The sequence below is a fragment of the Pogoniulus pusillus genome, chromosome 6, assembly GCF_015220805.1.
Source record: "Pogoniulus pusillus isolate bPogPus1 chromosome 6, bPogPus1.pri, whole genome shotgun sequence".
NCBI classification, from domain to species: domain Eukaryota; kingdom Metazoa; phylum Chordata; class Aves; order Piciformes; family Lybiidae; genus Pogoniulus; species Pogoniulus pusillus.
Genome location: NC_087269.1, coordinates 46,077,045 through 46,093,910, shown reverse-complemented (window position 1 = coordinate 46,093,910; position 16,866 = coordinate 46,077,045). Strand labels below are relative to the sequence as shown.

General features: G+C 37.8%; 1 protein-coding gene across 30 annotated transcripts in view; it reads right to left on the bottom strand.

The window, feature by feature from the left end:
- Nucleotides 1-16,866, bottom strand: part of KCNMA1 (potassium calcium-activated channel subfamily M alpha 1) — a 416,512-nt gene that overhangs the window by 160,885 nt on the left and 238,761 nt on the right. For all 30 annotated transcript variants that reach the window (XM_064145471.1, XM_064145472.1, XM_064145474.1 and 27 more), the window contains exons 6-9: nucleotides 13,317-13,392; nucleotides 7,386-7,461; nucleotides 5,457-5,627; nucleotides 3,713-3,804 (exon numbers count right to left, since the gene is read on the bottom strand). In XM_064145471.1, coding sequence (XP_064001541.1) covers nucleotides 3,713-3,804; nucleotides 5,457-5,627; nucleotides 7,386-7,461; nucleotides 13,317-13,392 — 415 coding nt within the window. The remainder of the gene's footprint in view (nucleotides 1-3,712; nucleotides 3,805-5,456; nucleotides 5,628-7,385; nucleotides 7,462-13,316; nucleotides 13,393-16,866) is intronic.

The following is a 16,866-nucleotide window of genomic DNA, read 5'->3' as shown; positions in this document are numbered from 1 at the left end:
TGAAAGAATCTCAAGCAAGCAAAAAAGCATTACAGTTCCTCTTCTTTTATATATATAATTCTGTCTTATTTTCTAAATTGAAGTGTATAGAATTTTTATAATGCTGGAATAGAAGGTCAGGTTTTTCCCTTCTCCATTCAGCTACATTACACATTCAAACAGAATTATTATATCCTGGTTTTTAGAAAAAATGAAGATGAACTTTGCACAATTAAATTTAGCTGCTGCTGAAAGTGCTTTCCCAATTCAATTTTCAGTGTCTGCTATCTTCATGAAACGTTTTTTTATGGCTATCTTTGCATCATTTTATTCAGTAACGACTTCAGAAAGAAGCAATGGCTTTTTGTGCTGCCCATAAGTAACGTACAAAGGCCAGTTGAGCTTGTGCACTGACCATCTGACTGCAGCGCATCAAGGCATACAGTAAGAAAATTAGAGTCTCCCGATGAGTGGATCTGCCTGGTTTGGCAACACTTTCATCACCTACAGAGCAGATTTCATGGCTTGTACATTTGAAATCCAAGACAAGGATTGTTAACTTTTTTGTAACTTAGCATTTTTTTTGCACAAGGTTGTGATTGGATCAAAGTCACTGCCTTGCTTGTCATTTAACCTGTCTGTTTGGTCTCAGTCACATTCTGTATGGGTTTACTTGTATATATTCTGGTGTATATATATATACAAAAATGAATACTGTTATTTGGTGAAACTGAATCAAATATTAATGTAAAATCAAATTCCTGCTTTGCATTCTGTAAGACCTCAAAAGTCTCATTAGATAAATATGTTGCAACATATGAAACCAAAAATTCCCCATGGACTTTTTAAACAAAACTATCTAGCATCTTCTAACTATTGGCAATTCCATATTGCCCACAAACTACTTCTGTATCTATGTGTCTCTTCTGAGACAGAAACAAGCTTTGTTATAATGCAAAATGATTCCTATACAGATTACAAGTCCTTTGAAGACTCCACTGACTGAAAAGCAAAATGAAATGCCAGACTGAATCTGCGGGCATGTTGGTTGTATCTTCTTCAGTAAGTAGTTTGGAGAAATAATTCTTATGAATACACTCTAGATATTTCAACAATTAAAATTCTAGACAAAAGCTTAGTATTGCTGTACTAAAAGATACATAATCACATGTTAACTTCCCACCTAAATGTTTAATCATCATATAGAAGCATGTTATTCCACAGACACAGTTCATAAGGCAACATGTATAAACATATATAAAAATGCTACAAAGCAGATTCCATGTAGTTATCTCTTGGAGAAAGTTAAAAACTCTAAGCTTTTAAGAGCTGAATCTACATCTTTCAACAACTCTTTCAATGTAGCTGTTTTAATTTGTACATGTATTTAATTTTATCTGATAACTTTGTGATGTTAGCAATAGAACTGTAGTTTCTCATTACATTTGCTGCCAGAATCTATGCTTAGTTGCCCAACTAAAGACCTTATATTAATAATTACTACCACATGCCCATGTCCCAAGCAAAGGAAACCATTGGTTCTGACAATCCATTATCAAAACACTGAATTACAAATGAAAGAGAAATTGGCCAAACACAACATTTCATCAGTCTTGTTCTACTGACTGCAAAAGCAACACCAAATGAGGGCTGCTAATGGCATTTCACTGTGCAGTTCCCAAGCTTAGACCCACGTGAGTAAAAGATATCTTTAAACTACTTAGTAATTAATAACTGAAGCAGAAAACAATGCATAAAGTAATTCAAACAGCTTGTATGTTGATGATAGAGCTGAATTTCAAATGACAAGTTATAGGAGCAGCTAGAGATGAGCAGAGAAAGGCCTGCCAAGAGAGTGAGCTAAAACCAAACAGCACGTGGAAATAAAGACAAGGCCAAAAGATGAAAACAAAAATAAAGCAAGCCCCAAAGCTAGCAGAAGCCTGCAATCCGACATTGAGCTTTTCATGAGCTGAGGTTCTGACTGAAGGTCAGGTCCAAATTTAGAGATGACTGAGCAATGCTGGGTACTAGTGACAATGGAGAAAGGGAGAAATAAAACTGGATGTGAAACATACTTTATCCATCTATCCTTCTGCTATAACTCCTTTGGAGCCTCAAAAACAGAGGTGTAAGTGCTGTTTGAAAAGGTTTGGGGTTTTTGAAATCAAGTATGAATACTATATGAAACTGAGTAGGCCTCTGTCACAAATAAACATTTAGGGGAATTAATACTACTACTCCATCTCAGAAGTAAATTAAGCCCTTCCAGAAATCTAGTAGGTGAATTATGATGCAAGTTTCCAACATTAGTGTTTACAGAAAAATATTATGAGAGCATCTCAAAAAAGAGAAGTACTGAAGTTTTCAATTGTGTCATCTAATTGTTGGAATATTACTGAACATGCAATATAAGAAGCTGTATCTAAAGGAAAATCTTTGATTTGTCCATTCAGTGTTGTAAAACGGTACTCTTAGAAGTATTTCTGGGCCATTTGTAGTCTTTCTGATCCACAGAGAGAAGAAAAAGCTTCATAAAGTCATAATCCACATTTATAAAATGATTCATAGGTGGTGATTTTACATTAATAAAGTAAAACCACATCTTCTTAAAGTAAGGAGAGGGATAATTAATTAGATGTGTTCAGTGAAGTACCATCTGTATGTCATATGGGAAGGATCCTAAATGACTTGTCTTTTAGGGCAAATATCTCTGCCAGTCAATGTCTCGATGATATGTAATTAAACAGAAGACAGCAAGACTAAAGGTGATATAGAGGAGAAACTGCTATATCATCAAGTAGTTCAATAAAGGATGTATCCCTACAGGTCTTGATAATGAGAATGCCAGAAAGAGCAGGGAGGTGTCTCCGCCCATGGCAGGGAGGTTGGAGTAGATAATCTCTGAGGTGCCTTTCGACCTGAGTCACTCCCTGTGACTTTCTGTGTATCTGCTGTTCAAACAACCTGAGTCACTCCCTGTGACCCTTCTGTGTATCTGCTCTTTGAACAACCTGAGTCACTCTCTGTGACTCTCTGTGTATCTGCTGTTTGAACAACGAGAAACAGCACTATCAGACTTCTGACATAATCACTCTAATGGAGTAACCTGATCTCAACAAATCTCTTATTTTGCACTGTAATAAACCCAAGTTTTCTGATCTGAGCTGTTTGAAAATAATTTGAATTATCATTGTCATGGGTTAAGAGATGACCTCTTGATAATCTGATGCTCCAAACTATGAAGCAGTAAGTCACCCTTGTTGCAGAAGCTAACTGCATATGCAATAGCACCAGTTTCTACAAGGCACATCAGAGTTGTCTGAGTGGTAGCCAAGGTCTACCAAAGTAGGGACAAAATGTTGTGACTTGTACCATAGCATGGCCCAGGTCTCTAATTACATAGTGTGACAACTTTTTAGTGGTAACATCTGATGGCAAGGAAAACAGCCTCATAAGCTGCCAGCCAGCTATTACCACCTTCAGGGACTCTTCAAAGTCACACAAGCACACCTGGTCTCTTTTGACTTACTTTCTGCCTCGGGTTGAGTTAAAAGTCCCGCCGTATTTCTTCCGATTAAGGATGAGAGCAGCAATTTCTGGCACGTAGCGAGCAAACATTGCCTACATGCATGGAACAAGAACACAAAAAAAAAGAAAAAAAAAAAAAGAAAATGGCATGCAGAGAGTGTTCTACTGCAGCAGAGCCAGCAGAGCCTCTTGGGATACTTACTTTCTTCCACTAACCGCACTATAGGAACCACCATATTTCTTGCGGTTTCCTATTAACTCTATGATTTCAGGGACGTAGCTGGCAAACATGGCCTAAGAAGAAGATAGGAGACAGAAGAAAAGACTAAAAAGAGAGGCCAAAGAAAGGGGGATGCTGAATATTTTCAGAAGGTATGTATCTTTTAAGATCTGAAAATTCAAAAGATCTATGAGGTTGTTTAAAAAGAAAACATGAAAAATGTAAAAGTTCTTAGCAAGCAAAACAAGAGGGTTCAATGTAAAAGTTTGTCCTGGAGAAGGTACACACCTTATAAATTCAGAAAATGGTCAAAAAAGGAAAACTAGGCACACAAAAGAAAACAAGAACAAAATTAAACTGGTATCTAATCATAAAATACAGTTGTGTCTAGTTCTTCCTAAAGAAGGGAGGGTTAAAAAAAAACCATCCAAGCTCCAGTACAAAAAACACAACCCAGGTGATACCATGACTATTACATTTCTATTTTAAAAGACAGAGTTGCCCCCCATCCCAGTCATCAGGATTCAAAATAAGACAAAACCAAAAAGGAATTGGGGGTTATACCTCCTGTAAAGAAACAAAAAAAAGTCACTCCCCCCGCCCCAAAAAAATATTCTTTCCAAAAGGTTCTGGTTTTAAAAGGACTGGAATAACACGGGATAGGAAAAAAAAAGCTCTGGAGGAGAAAACAAAAATCGTTCTGCCATGTTTTGTCCAACAAACATCTTCCTTGTGGCTGGATACTTCAAAGAGCTACTGCCAGTTGACATGGGTTTTGTCTTCATGTGTCATGAACATAGAGGAGAATGCATATATTTATGTTCAGATATATACAGTCATATATATGCATCTCTGTGTGTCTCATACGTAGCATTCCTAACGTGAACAATATACATACCACCTCTGGAAGATGTATGTATATGTGAAACCAATACATGAGAGTGAAGTAACAACATACACATGTATGTGCTGGATAGATACTGGGAGTCGTCCCTAAAGCACTTACCTTGCACAGTGTAAATATTAAAATAAAGCCTGCTGGTTTAGAGAATAATATTACCACAGGTCCTACAATATTACAAACAATGACAAATAATACAAAAGTTGACATAAAGCAATTTGTAACTTTTGTGTTATGTACAAAGGACGAGAATTTGGTGACAGGAAAGGATACTGGTTATGGCCACATGACAATTTGTGAGTTCAAATTGTGCCTACATGACATGAAAGGATGTCTGAAATTAAAGCTGATGCAGTTTGCCATCATTTTGATCAGACAAGCTGCTCTTTAAGGCAGTCCAAAGCCACAGTGTTTGTTGGAATTCCGGGAAGGAACACAGAAGGGAGGGTAGGACATCTGAAACCGCAAAGTGCCTTTAAGTATCAATAGCAGCCTCCAAAAAATGCACTACAACCACTACATGTACTACATTACAAATAACACTATTAAGTTGAAATATTAAAGCACTTTATGTATTCACATGCATTACTCATTTAAATGGATTAGAATAAGTCTGACTTTACTAAACTGGGCTAATTTCACAAGCTCTGCCAAAATATTTCGCTACAGAAGAAAAAGCCAAATCAACTACAGCATATTAAACATATTTAAATGTTTTATAATTAATTGTAATTCACTAATCCAGGATTGAGCTGGATAGGATCAACTACTAAGGTAACTGGAATAATAATAACTATGATTAATAATTCAAAAAAGAGTTTTTACCAATCCCCCAAGGATGAAGAAGACCATGAAAAGGCGCCCAAGTGTTGTTTTTGCATAAACATCTCCGTAGCCAACAGTGGACATTGTGACCATCAGTAAATAAACACATTCCCAGTATGTCAGTGGTTGATTATTTTGGAAATTTTCCCATGGATCCCCTGAGTTCTCCACCTAAATTATACAAGAAAACACATGATTAATTGACAGAGTCATACCACAAATTCTTTCTACTGATGTATGCATTTGTGCATCTGGCATGCAATATAAACTCTGGACACTTTCCTACAGTTTATTTTGAACAAATACAGCATCTAACTCCATCCCAACCATAGCACTATAGTCCTTCAACCAAAATACATAGCCTTACCACTCTCACTATGTATGAGAGTTAGCTTTTCCATGCACCACTAAATAATATAACTTACTAATACAGATAGGTAAATTCATTTTATAACAACTTCTTTGGAACTTCTAAAGTGTCAATTTTACTTGTAATGTAATTATTGCTTCTAACTTAAAGCATTATTTAGTTATTCAAGTCATTAGTGACATGCTACATTCCGTAGTAACTACTTCTTTTCCAAGAAGCACACTGTTTTATGTAACAAAGACATAAATTTATCAGTGGAAAAGGAGCAGGTGCTCTAAAATACTTTTCATAGTAGAAAGTTTGATTCCTACAGTAGAGAAAGTTTGATTCCTACTTATGCAAGAACAGAGAAGCTTAATTAAAACAAAACAAAAAAGCCCCTACAACAACAATAAATAAAACCCAAAACCCCAACCAACCAAAGAATTCCCCAAACCCCCAAATCCAACAAGAAAAAAAACCCCAACCCATCCAACTGATCAAAACCCACCACAATCCAAGCCTTAGAAAATAAAATTATCATGTCTTTTGGGTTGTTGTTTAAAAATAGAGAAAGATGTGTCTGTCAAGTGCAAAAATGTGGTTATCTATGAATGAGAAATAGATCATAAATTAAACACACAAAATTCCAGTGCAACTTTCTAAGAGCAAAAATTAAATGACTGCCTGGCACAAGAAGAAGATAAACATTCTGAATTTAATCTTTTCTGTCTGGATGCAGCTCAAGGTAATTCAAGTGAAGTCAATGAAATTGCTCAGGACTAAACATCAATAACATTAAATTACACTATTAGCCCAAAATCATTCCTAAATAAGTTAGCACTGCCAGCAGCTTGACATTTTCCTGATTCTAAGCTGATCATAAAATGTACTTAAAGGACAAACACTTTACCACCTTAAGCATTAAAAACTACTAGGTTATAAGGCTTAAAATACATAACTGACATTACCCATAATTACCTACATAGGTATATTCATATTTATGAATTCATGTAGGCTTTTACACTATCTAACTGGGATTTTCCAGGTATTGTTAAGTGCAGAACAAAACCTAGTACAAAAGTACATGTTATTAGTGAAGTGAAACTGAAAGCCACACCAAAAAGATTTGGGATTTAAAAACGGAAGTGAAGGAAATCACCGCTACAAAAATTTCTGTCTACAGCATTATCCACCCCATTACTACTGGAAATACAACAGAACTGCTTTCTTCTGCCACAACCATCGAGTCCCTCAGTATAACTTCAGTTCTGCCATCCCCTTCCAGGAAGCACTCCAAGCAGTTGTTTAGGAAACGTTGCCATCTACTGGTACTTTGTAATTGATCAAGAAGTTCCAATAGTTCCAAGGTTCATATTTTATCACTGAGGTTAATGATGTATTACTGTTCAGAATCAGTTTTGAATAGAAGCCTAAAATTTGGGCAGCTGTGATGTCTCTTTGATTGTAGCCTCTGTTCTGGGATTATCCAGAGCATGGCAAATTCATGTAATAAAGCAGCTCAAGAGAGCAGATGATTCACAAGAAACAGCCGAGGAAGTATCCTCAAAGACACTTACCAAATGTATGAACCCAGCTGCTGTCAGCCACGTGCTGATAAATATAGAGCACAGATTCACTAGCTTGATGGAATTACTGAAAGCAAACAAAACCCAGGTTAGTTTCTGGTAACGGGAACTTCAGCCTGTAATTCATCACACACTGTTATTACGTAGCTGTATACGAATGCACACTTTAGACTCAAAGACTCTGATGATGATTTATGAAGAAGAGCAGGCTCCCTGAAAAAATTAATCAGAAGCTTGTGCAAAATATGTATTCTTTTGTCCTTGAAGAGATCACATTTGCATAGGTAGCTTGAGAAGAAAATCCCACTGCTTTTGAGTGCAGTAAGAGAAAAAGAAACCTTAGCTACATCTATTCATAATCAAAGAAATAGAAATGAATAGCACTTTTTCATCCATAATGAGTACACTCATCTTATTTGTCATTACTATACACTTCAACAATTAGTTTCATGTAAACCTTCATGCTTGCAGGTCCAGTGAATTAAACTGAGCAATGCCAATCAATGCTAGCTGCTGAACACTGACTGACTTTAAAAGACTTTTTCACTTTTCATAGGATTCTTCTCTGTTCTTTGGGCTTTTGACCCCAGATGTGCAGAGGCTTTAAACAATAATCACAAGAGGTTGTTCTTGTTGGATACTTGCCACATGCTAACAGTTGCAACCATGACCACACAGTAAGACTATTTTCCTGCACTTACAGCAAACAACTCCTGAGCTACCACAGCCACTCTGTAAAAGCCACATTGTTAAGAATGAAAAAGAAGATGACTCCCAAACTAAATAACTTAGGCACTTTACAGTTCCTGTGTGAAGGTCTCGGTAATTTCTGCCATTCTGCTCACTTGAACTCCTACAGACTTCTTTGTGGGAATTCAAGTGAAGACAGAGGATTTGATATTTGACATTCATTTCTTAAATGAAAATTTCTATTTTCTCATTATTTGTATATATGTAACCACACACACACACACACATATACACACACACACACACACACATTAGCCAAACTTTGCAAACTCATGTTTAGTCTGAACTGTGTGCCATGTTCATTTTTGGGCCACTCACTACAAGGAGGACATTGAGATGCTGCAGTGTACCAAAGAGCAACTAAGCTGGTGAAGGGCCTTGAAAAGAAATCTTATGAGGAGCGTAGAATCATAGAATCAACCAGGTTGGAAGAGACCTCCAAGATCATCCAGTCCAACCTAGCACCCAGCCCTAGCCACTCAACCAGACCATGCCACAGAGTGCCTCAGCCAGGCTTTGCTTGAACACTGTCATGGAGGGTAGCAGAAGCCCTTAGCAGGCCTCCCTGTTGTAAAAGTTGCAGTGTCTCACATTTTAAGCCAGAAGCATCGTAAAACCAAAACAATCTTCCAGTCCCATGAGAAGTTTCCTCCCTAGAGGAGGTAAAAGGTAAACATGGGCCTTGTTTTCCAACTTTTGGCCTTGGTTCCCATGCACACTGAGCACCTGCTGCTGGGCCGAGCTTTGGGTGGTCCTACAGGTTGTTTTGGTAAGGACTGTCCAATTGTATAGGTTAATTGTAATTTTGTGCCAATCTGTAAGAATAACGTAAAATAGCTTGGACTGGAGGGTTACACCTCTTTTGAACATTATAAATGGTGTGCCTGCCTGGATCGAAGCTTGCTTGCTTGCTTGAGCTTGCTGGTACCTGCTCCTACCTGCTCGCTCGCTCGCCTGCCTGCCTGCCTCGTTCCTGCCGCGGTGCCCTCACGTTCCTGATCGGCCCTGCCCGACGAGGGGCCCGCAGAGGCCTGAAGCTGCTTGGGCCCGATCCTGACGAACAAAGGGACACCGCCCAAACCTCGAACCCTGCTAATCTGAACCGCTGAATCGTGAGTAAACCAAAGAAAGAACTCCTCACCTAAAGACTGAGTAACTTTAAAGACTCAAAAGAACTCTAAAGAAATCACAGACTCTCCTTTATCTGCTATTTTCTGAACTGTTATTCTACAACTTCAATCCTAAAAGAACTCAGGTGGGGAATTTAGTTCGGGAGGGGATCTCCGTGTTTGAGCAATAAATCGCTTGAAATCCACAAGTGAGCCTTCGAGTATTTTCCCCACAACCTCCCAAACTACCTTCCGTGACAAACACCTCCAACAGAACAAGGGGACACAGTCTCAAGTTGTGCCAAGGGAAGTCTAGGCTGGATGTTAGGAGGAAGTTGTTGCCAGAGAGAGTGATTGGCATTGGAATGGGCTGCCCAGGGAGGTGGTGGAGTGGCTGTGCCTGGAGGTGTTCAAGAAAAGCCTGCATGAGGCACTTAGTGCCATGGTCTATTTGACTGGACAGGGCTGGGTGCTAGGTTGGACTGGAAGATCTTGGAGGTCTCTTCCAACCTGCTTGATTCTATTGTATTCTAAAGCTCCATTATTACAGACTAAATATCATCCACCTGAACCTAGGAGAGGCTCCTGTTACAAATAACATGTCAGTCTCCACATATTAGTGTAATACAAGTAAATGACAACAGCCATTAAGAATAAACATTTACATTACTTATTTTGCACAGGTTTTGCAGATTCATTGAGCATTGTAGCTTATTTCTCCTCTATGAAATACTCCCTCTCATTCTGTCGGAGTCTAAATATAGATGAAGGATTAGTCACAAAATTTTCCTCCTCTTTAAGCTTTTTCCAGCATCTGTACAAAATCCCTTACTGTGAGTCCTGCCTAAGCCTCTGTAGTTTTGTTTGGAACATCAGAGAACAGTGAAGGAAATTTCTGACTGAACACCACACCATTTCTTCTATTCCATCAAGCAGAGGAGGAAAAAAAAAACCATTGAGTAAAACAGATCTCATTTCAAATTGGGGAAGCATACAGATCCTTGGCAGAGTACAGTCTTTTAATATGACATTCTAAAATTTTGACTTAGTGGTTGTTTTCAAACATAATTAAGATTTTTTTTCAGGTATTTTAATAATTATCTTAACTTTCCCATGCTAATCTCCTCACTGACTCTATTTTTGCATCCTTTCATCTCTTTCCTTGGATTCCAGTGTTTGGAATGGCTTTTCTACCTATTGCTTAAACAATATGTGCTCCATTCATCCTCATAGCTCTGTCACTAATTCCAGGAATAATTCTTAGAATGAAATAATTTCTTTATTAAGGTGAAAGGGAAAGGAAGACAAAATTTCTTATTTAATTACACAGAATATTAAAAAACACAGCAGTACCATTTATAACCTAACTCATCTTCTCAGTGATTACTTGTCATCATTGCTGTCTGCAACTACCTAAAGGGAGGTTGTAGCCAGGTGGGGGTTGGTCTCTTCTCCCAGACAACCAGCAATAGAACAAGGGACACAGTCTCAAGTTGTGCCAAGGGAAGTCTAGGCTGGATGTTAGGAGGAAGTTGTTGGCAGAGAGAGTGATTGGCATTGGAATGGGCTGCCCAGGGAGGTGGTGGAGTCACCGTCCCTGGAGGTGTTCAAGAAAAGACTGGATGAGGCCCTTAGTGCCATGGTCTAGTTGACTGGCTAGGGCTGGGTGCTAGGTTGGACTGGATGCTCTTGGAGGTCTCTTCCAACCTGGTTGATTCTATGATCTATACCATGCGCACTGAAATGCCTCTAGTTGAATTAGTTCCCTATTCTTCTCATATAAACATCTCTTGCCAAATATTTCAAACAATAAAAAGTGTACTTTTTTTTCCATCTATCACTTCAGAGCTAGTAACAAGGTATTTCATTTGCTCTCTTTTCAGTAGTTCAAACCTTGACCTTATTTTTTGGTCTTTATGCTCACAAACAGAATATTCCCTTGAAAATTTTGCTAAATTCTTAAAGATAAATTGCATGAAATGCTAATATATCTTGATGCTATATGTTTTTTAACCCATCCCTGAGCCACACAATGTTGCAATAGCTGGTCAAAAGTATACAACACAGTATTGGAGTTTAAGGTAATAATATCAGTTTAAGACCATTGTATGTAACTGAAATTACTGCTTGAATTTAGTCATTTTTATTGAATTAAAAACAAATTCACTGTGATTACTACTTGAACTGTTCTAACTCTTGCAAAATTACACTACAGATTCTTCATTAATAACAATTATCATTCTTTTTGTTGTTGTTGTTGTTGAGAAGAAATAGAAACTCTCAATTAAAAAGTAGTTGAGTACTGTAACAGAGAAAGCATACCCAGCACAAGAACCTTGTTTGTGGTGATACACAAGAATATGTTGACAAGGAAATTTCTTTTTGAGGTTAGCAGCAGCAGGAATGAGTTCTTCATTGTTTTGCTTTCTAAAACTCATGCAAGGCAATAAATAAAACCCAAGGCACTCACACGGTCAAATTAGTCTGGTGTAACTAGAATTTTTCTAAAGTAAACATTGTTCTGTTGATTTAATTTGACTCATCCATTTGAAACAAAAAAAACAACCTTTTATGAAACTTTATAGTTCCTAATTCAGGTACAAACCAGAGCTGATATGTCCCTCTATTGAAAAAGCAGGAATAGGGAGAGACATAAAAATATCTTTTGAAGCACAGATGGGTTTTAATATAGATAAATAGTGATTATCTTCTGGGGTCAATCGAGCAAACTGACAGAGTCAGGTAAGAAAGCTTTACAGTAACCTAAGAAAACTTTACAGGCTTCCTGATATCAACATTTGAAGCTTACAGATATTTAGACATTCATATAAAGAATCATGGAGATGCTGATATCTAAACTGGGAGTAAATTTTGCAGCAGAGAAATTGTATTTGAACAGGTCAGCCTTCAATAAGCTAGCTCTGAATACAGTGAATGTGACTAATGAGGTATTCTTTCACCTTTGCATCTTGAAGTCTATAAATCCAACACTCCTGAGGGAGGTTTTAGCCTTTATCCAAAATCCTTTCAGTTGATGTGACTTCACTATTGACTGGCATTTCTTTTGGTGAGGTGGTTCTGTCTGCTAACTGCAAACTCACTGAATATTCTAAGCTCCTGCACAAATTACTCTCTTTTAACATCCTGGTAGTATTCTTAGCTACTGCACTGCATCTTCCTGTATATACTTTGATTGCTTTATTTGACAAGAACTGGATTCATTACAGTCACACAGGTGAAGACAGATAGTGTGAGAGTTTTGCAGCTAAAAGAATAGCTCCAAGGGTTGAAGAAACAGCTGTTTACCTTGAGGGTGCACAATCTCAAGGATCTACTTCCCCATCACTACCAATTCATACGGCAAGTAAAGGGAGTTGCTTGCTTATAAACCCCTTATATATGCATCATCAACTGGTGACGAGAGCCTAGGATTTCAGAGTGGAACTGAGTTTACAGTAATTATTGGAAGCTGAATTGAATACTTCACCTAGAGCATTTTAAGGAATGATGAAAGGCAATGTGTCCTCAGCTGCAAAGCATGGGACAGTTCTCATTTATTTTCTTCCAAGTTATCTTTTTGTTCACAACTGTGTGCGGTTGTTCACAACTCTGTGTGCTGCTTCTGCACAACTGTTGTGAATTAATAGCCCACAGCATCAGTGAAAGCCAGAAAGTTCCTTGGGAGTACAGAAATTAAATAAATGCTAATTACAACTATTGCAATCTTAAGATAGTTCAGTGTAAAATTAATTTTTGATAGGTTTTGTTGAAGAAGGCTGCTCAGTTAAAAACAACAAACCCAAACCAAAGAGGCCACAGTGATTATTTCTCAAAATACTTTCTAACTGTATTCTGTTCAATCAATTTTTATTTTTGCTTTTCTAAGGCAGCAGAATATGGACTGATTTCATGGAAAGAAGCAATAGTTAATCAGTGCAGAGCTCTGTAATTCATTTTGCTTTTAATTTATCAGCACACAGTCAAGCACTTCAATTTAACAATAACCTAAACGATTCATGTTGTCACCAATGCAACTAACTCAGTACAGGAGAAAAGGTCTTACCTTGTTTTAAGAATATTCAGAAACTGCAAAATTTCTGAAAACTGTATCAGCCTAAGGGCTCTTAAAAATCTTAAACCTGCAATAAAGAAGAAAAAAAAAATCTAGTAAAGAATAATTCAGATTATAGCAACATTTGTCACTTACAATGACAGTGATCAATTAAATCAACACAGGTAGCATACCTTTGAAATGTTCTTCCATTATTTAATGGTTCCAAGCTCCTTACCAGGTCTACTGCAAATGGTTTTAAAATTATTTCCCTAATAGCTGAAGTATCCTACCAGAAAGCCTTAGTTTATGTAGGCAGCCATGGGATGAGATTTAGCATAGGAGCTAAAAGCTACAGGGTAAAAATATCGCTGAGGCTCTGCTGGCAGATCTAGTGCATATGTCCTTCTCTTCCAGGCTGTCAATGACACATACAGATATGAAACTCCCCAATTCTCCAGGCTCCTACATTGCTTAGTGAAAACTAAGAGATTATGGGCAAGAGAGCTGATAACCTGGGTATATACCTGATTAAATTGGTAAATCTTAATGACGTAAAATCTTTTATTGTAATAATGCTCCCTCTCCCCACCCTAATTTCAAAACTCTCAAGCAGACCAATTACACAGTCTCTCTTTTAAATGGCCAATCTGCTCTAATTCTTCCCATCAGACTCCACCTACAGGAATTGGTGACACTTTGGCTATTAAAGTAGTAACTATTTCTAGGAAGAAACAGCATTTTGGTGTTGAAATCAGGTTGTGTGAACAGCAGCTCCCACACAGCTACAGAGCTGGTGAGACGTACACAGAGAGAGTGTGTGCAAGAGAAAACACTATAGAAGATTAAGGGCTTAAATTATTAAAAGAGACTTATGCTGATAGTAGATAATTTGCCTGCATATCTTTGGCATATGAATAAAGTACATTGTGTATTATACACATGCACAGCTTATAAAATAAGGCTTTCAGGATCATTTTTATTAGACAGTACAGCCAGGAGTTATATAAATATTGTGTAACAGGGTATTGTGACTGCCACAGTTAGGCCCAGGACAGCTTCTTCTCATGCATACTCTATTTTATCCAATTCCAGTCCTGTAACCATTTTAATTTCCAGAAGCTTAAGGAAAGGTTCTGACAAGCATATAAACCTGGTGACAGCCTTCATCATCTCAGCAGAGCTGAGAGGTTTCCCTCATGAGCAAAGATGTATATATTGAGATGCATTTAAAGCAAAGCTTTATTTCTGCAGTATTCTTGGGAAGCTGTTCTATCCAATTTTTACTCTTGCTAAGACTCAAAAGTAACTTTAACAAAGTAAAAAGAAAATCATTCCTATGGCATAAATCTAAAGCTTCTTTTTAATTACTATGGTACCTCTGAAGATCAATCACAACTTGAAAATTGGATTTGGGGATCTACATTTAAAGTAGTAGAATTATCCTTAATAAAGATAAACTTCCCACCTATTTGCAAATACCCAAATTCTTACAATGCATAAAAGAGACTGGAGTTGCTGAGAAATCAAATGATAGAATGAAGAGACTATGGCTTCAGAGTATTTTTTGTGAGAAACGAAAATCATCACGGAGTAAGCTCGGCACAGTTTTAAAGCCTACGCTATTTTAAACAATTCCTTTCAGAGAATAGGACTTGTTACACTTCTCAAGACTCAAATAGGTCTATTATTGGAATGCTACATCTGTATGATAGAATATAGACACATATTTCACAGAATGGGTCGGAAGGGATCTTTAAAGATCATTTAGTCCAACTCATCTGCAGTGAGCAGGGGCATCTTTAACCAGATTGGGTCAATCAAGAGATCCAGCCAGCCAGACCTTGAATGTTTCCAGGCATGGGCCTTCTACCACCTCTTTAGGCAACTTGTTCCAGTGTTTTACCACCCTCAGCACAAAAGATTTATTCCTGTATCTATTCTAAATGCACCTGTTAGGAGGAAGTTCTTCCCAGAGAGAGACTGGCACTGGAATGGGCTGCCCAGGGAGGTGGTGGAGTCACCGTCCCTGAAGGTGTTCAAGAAAAGCCTGGATGAGGCACTTAGTGCCATGGTCTGGTTGACTAGCTAGGGCTGGGTGCTAGGTTGGACTGGATGATCCTGGAGGTCTCTTCCAAGCTGGTTGATTCTATGATCACCAAGAGTCAGTCAAAACAACTCTACGTGTTAGAGACAAATTCTGCCATTCGATGCAGCAGTGTGCACATGTCCTGTAACATCAGGTTAGACACGGGTGGTCTACTGACAACACACACTAACTCTGGCTGAACCAAAACAAGGGGGAAAGGAACTCTTATTCTTGAGTTGTTACTTCTAAACTTGATTGTGAAGGGGATAAGAGATGCTGTGTTTGAATCAATGTGTTTGGTTCTAAAAATATTTCATCCCATTGACCACGTGACCCTCTAGCAAATGATGTGCATTTTGAAAGGCTGCAGCTAATTCAGAGGTTTGAGCCTTCAAATCGACTGCAAAAAGCTGCTGCTAAGAATAAACTGTAAGCTTACGACTCAGATGAAATTATTCTGCCCCTAAATGTATGATTATTTGTATCACCTTGAACTTAGCAAGGGGATGATGAATTAACTGAATGAATCCTAAAGGAAAAGTCCATAAACCAATTCATTCTGATGCTGATATTCATGAAGCACGGACGTGTGCTTGCACTAATGCATGCATCCATAAACTGATGACACAGTAAACCTCGCAGCAATAACCTTGTTGCAATGAGACAGTAGTCAAACTAAAACCAGCTTAAATTATTTAGTAGGTATCTCCCTAGGAATCTACATAAGATCCAAACAAGTAAACCAGAAGATATTTAGATGGATCTGATGAGTAATTATTGACAAAACATCAAACATCTTTAAAAATAACCTGCCTCTGACAACTGAACATCTGTAATCAGTACCAGAATCTCCCAGCCTATGCTCCCTCTCTGTTTTGAAATGAAATCTGACTCAGGACTGAAAAGATCAACTGACTGAGAAAAGAGTTTTTTCCTATTTACCTGTGCATCCAGATCAGTAAGCAAAACTCTGTAATAGGAGCACTAACAAGAATCCCCATTTTCCTGCAGCTGTTTCAGCTACAGATACAAATGTGTACATCTCTCTTTCCTCAGCAGTATTTGGGAAGGTGTTTTATACATGCGGGGAAGAATTCTTCCTTAATACGAAATAACTCCAGAAGCATAATACATTTAAATGATAAAATTAGTAGCTGAGAGAGGGTAACTTGCTTCTGTATTACAGTAAGGTCTACCCTAATGTTGCCCATTTCATAGGACTCTACCTGACAAAGTAAACTGAAAACTGCAGGATGGAATTCTCAGGAAATACTTGCTGGTTTGGCACTATTATGTCACTAACTTTCTTCTTGGCAAGAGTTGTTCTATCAGAATTTTCTTATGGGATCTGACTGGAATAGGATACAATCTTCTATACTGTAATTTGTATAAAAGAATAGCAGAATATTTTATTTACCTAGAAAACACCTCTAACAGCAGGTAAACTAGACAGATAAAACAAAAGGTCTCTTC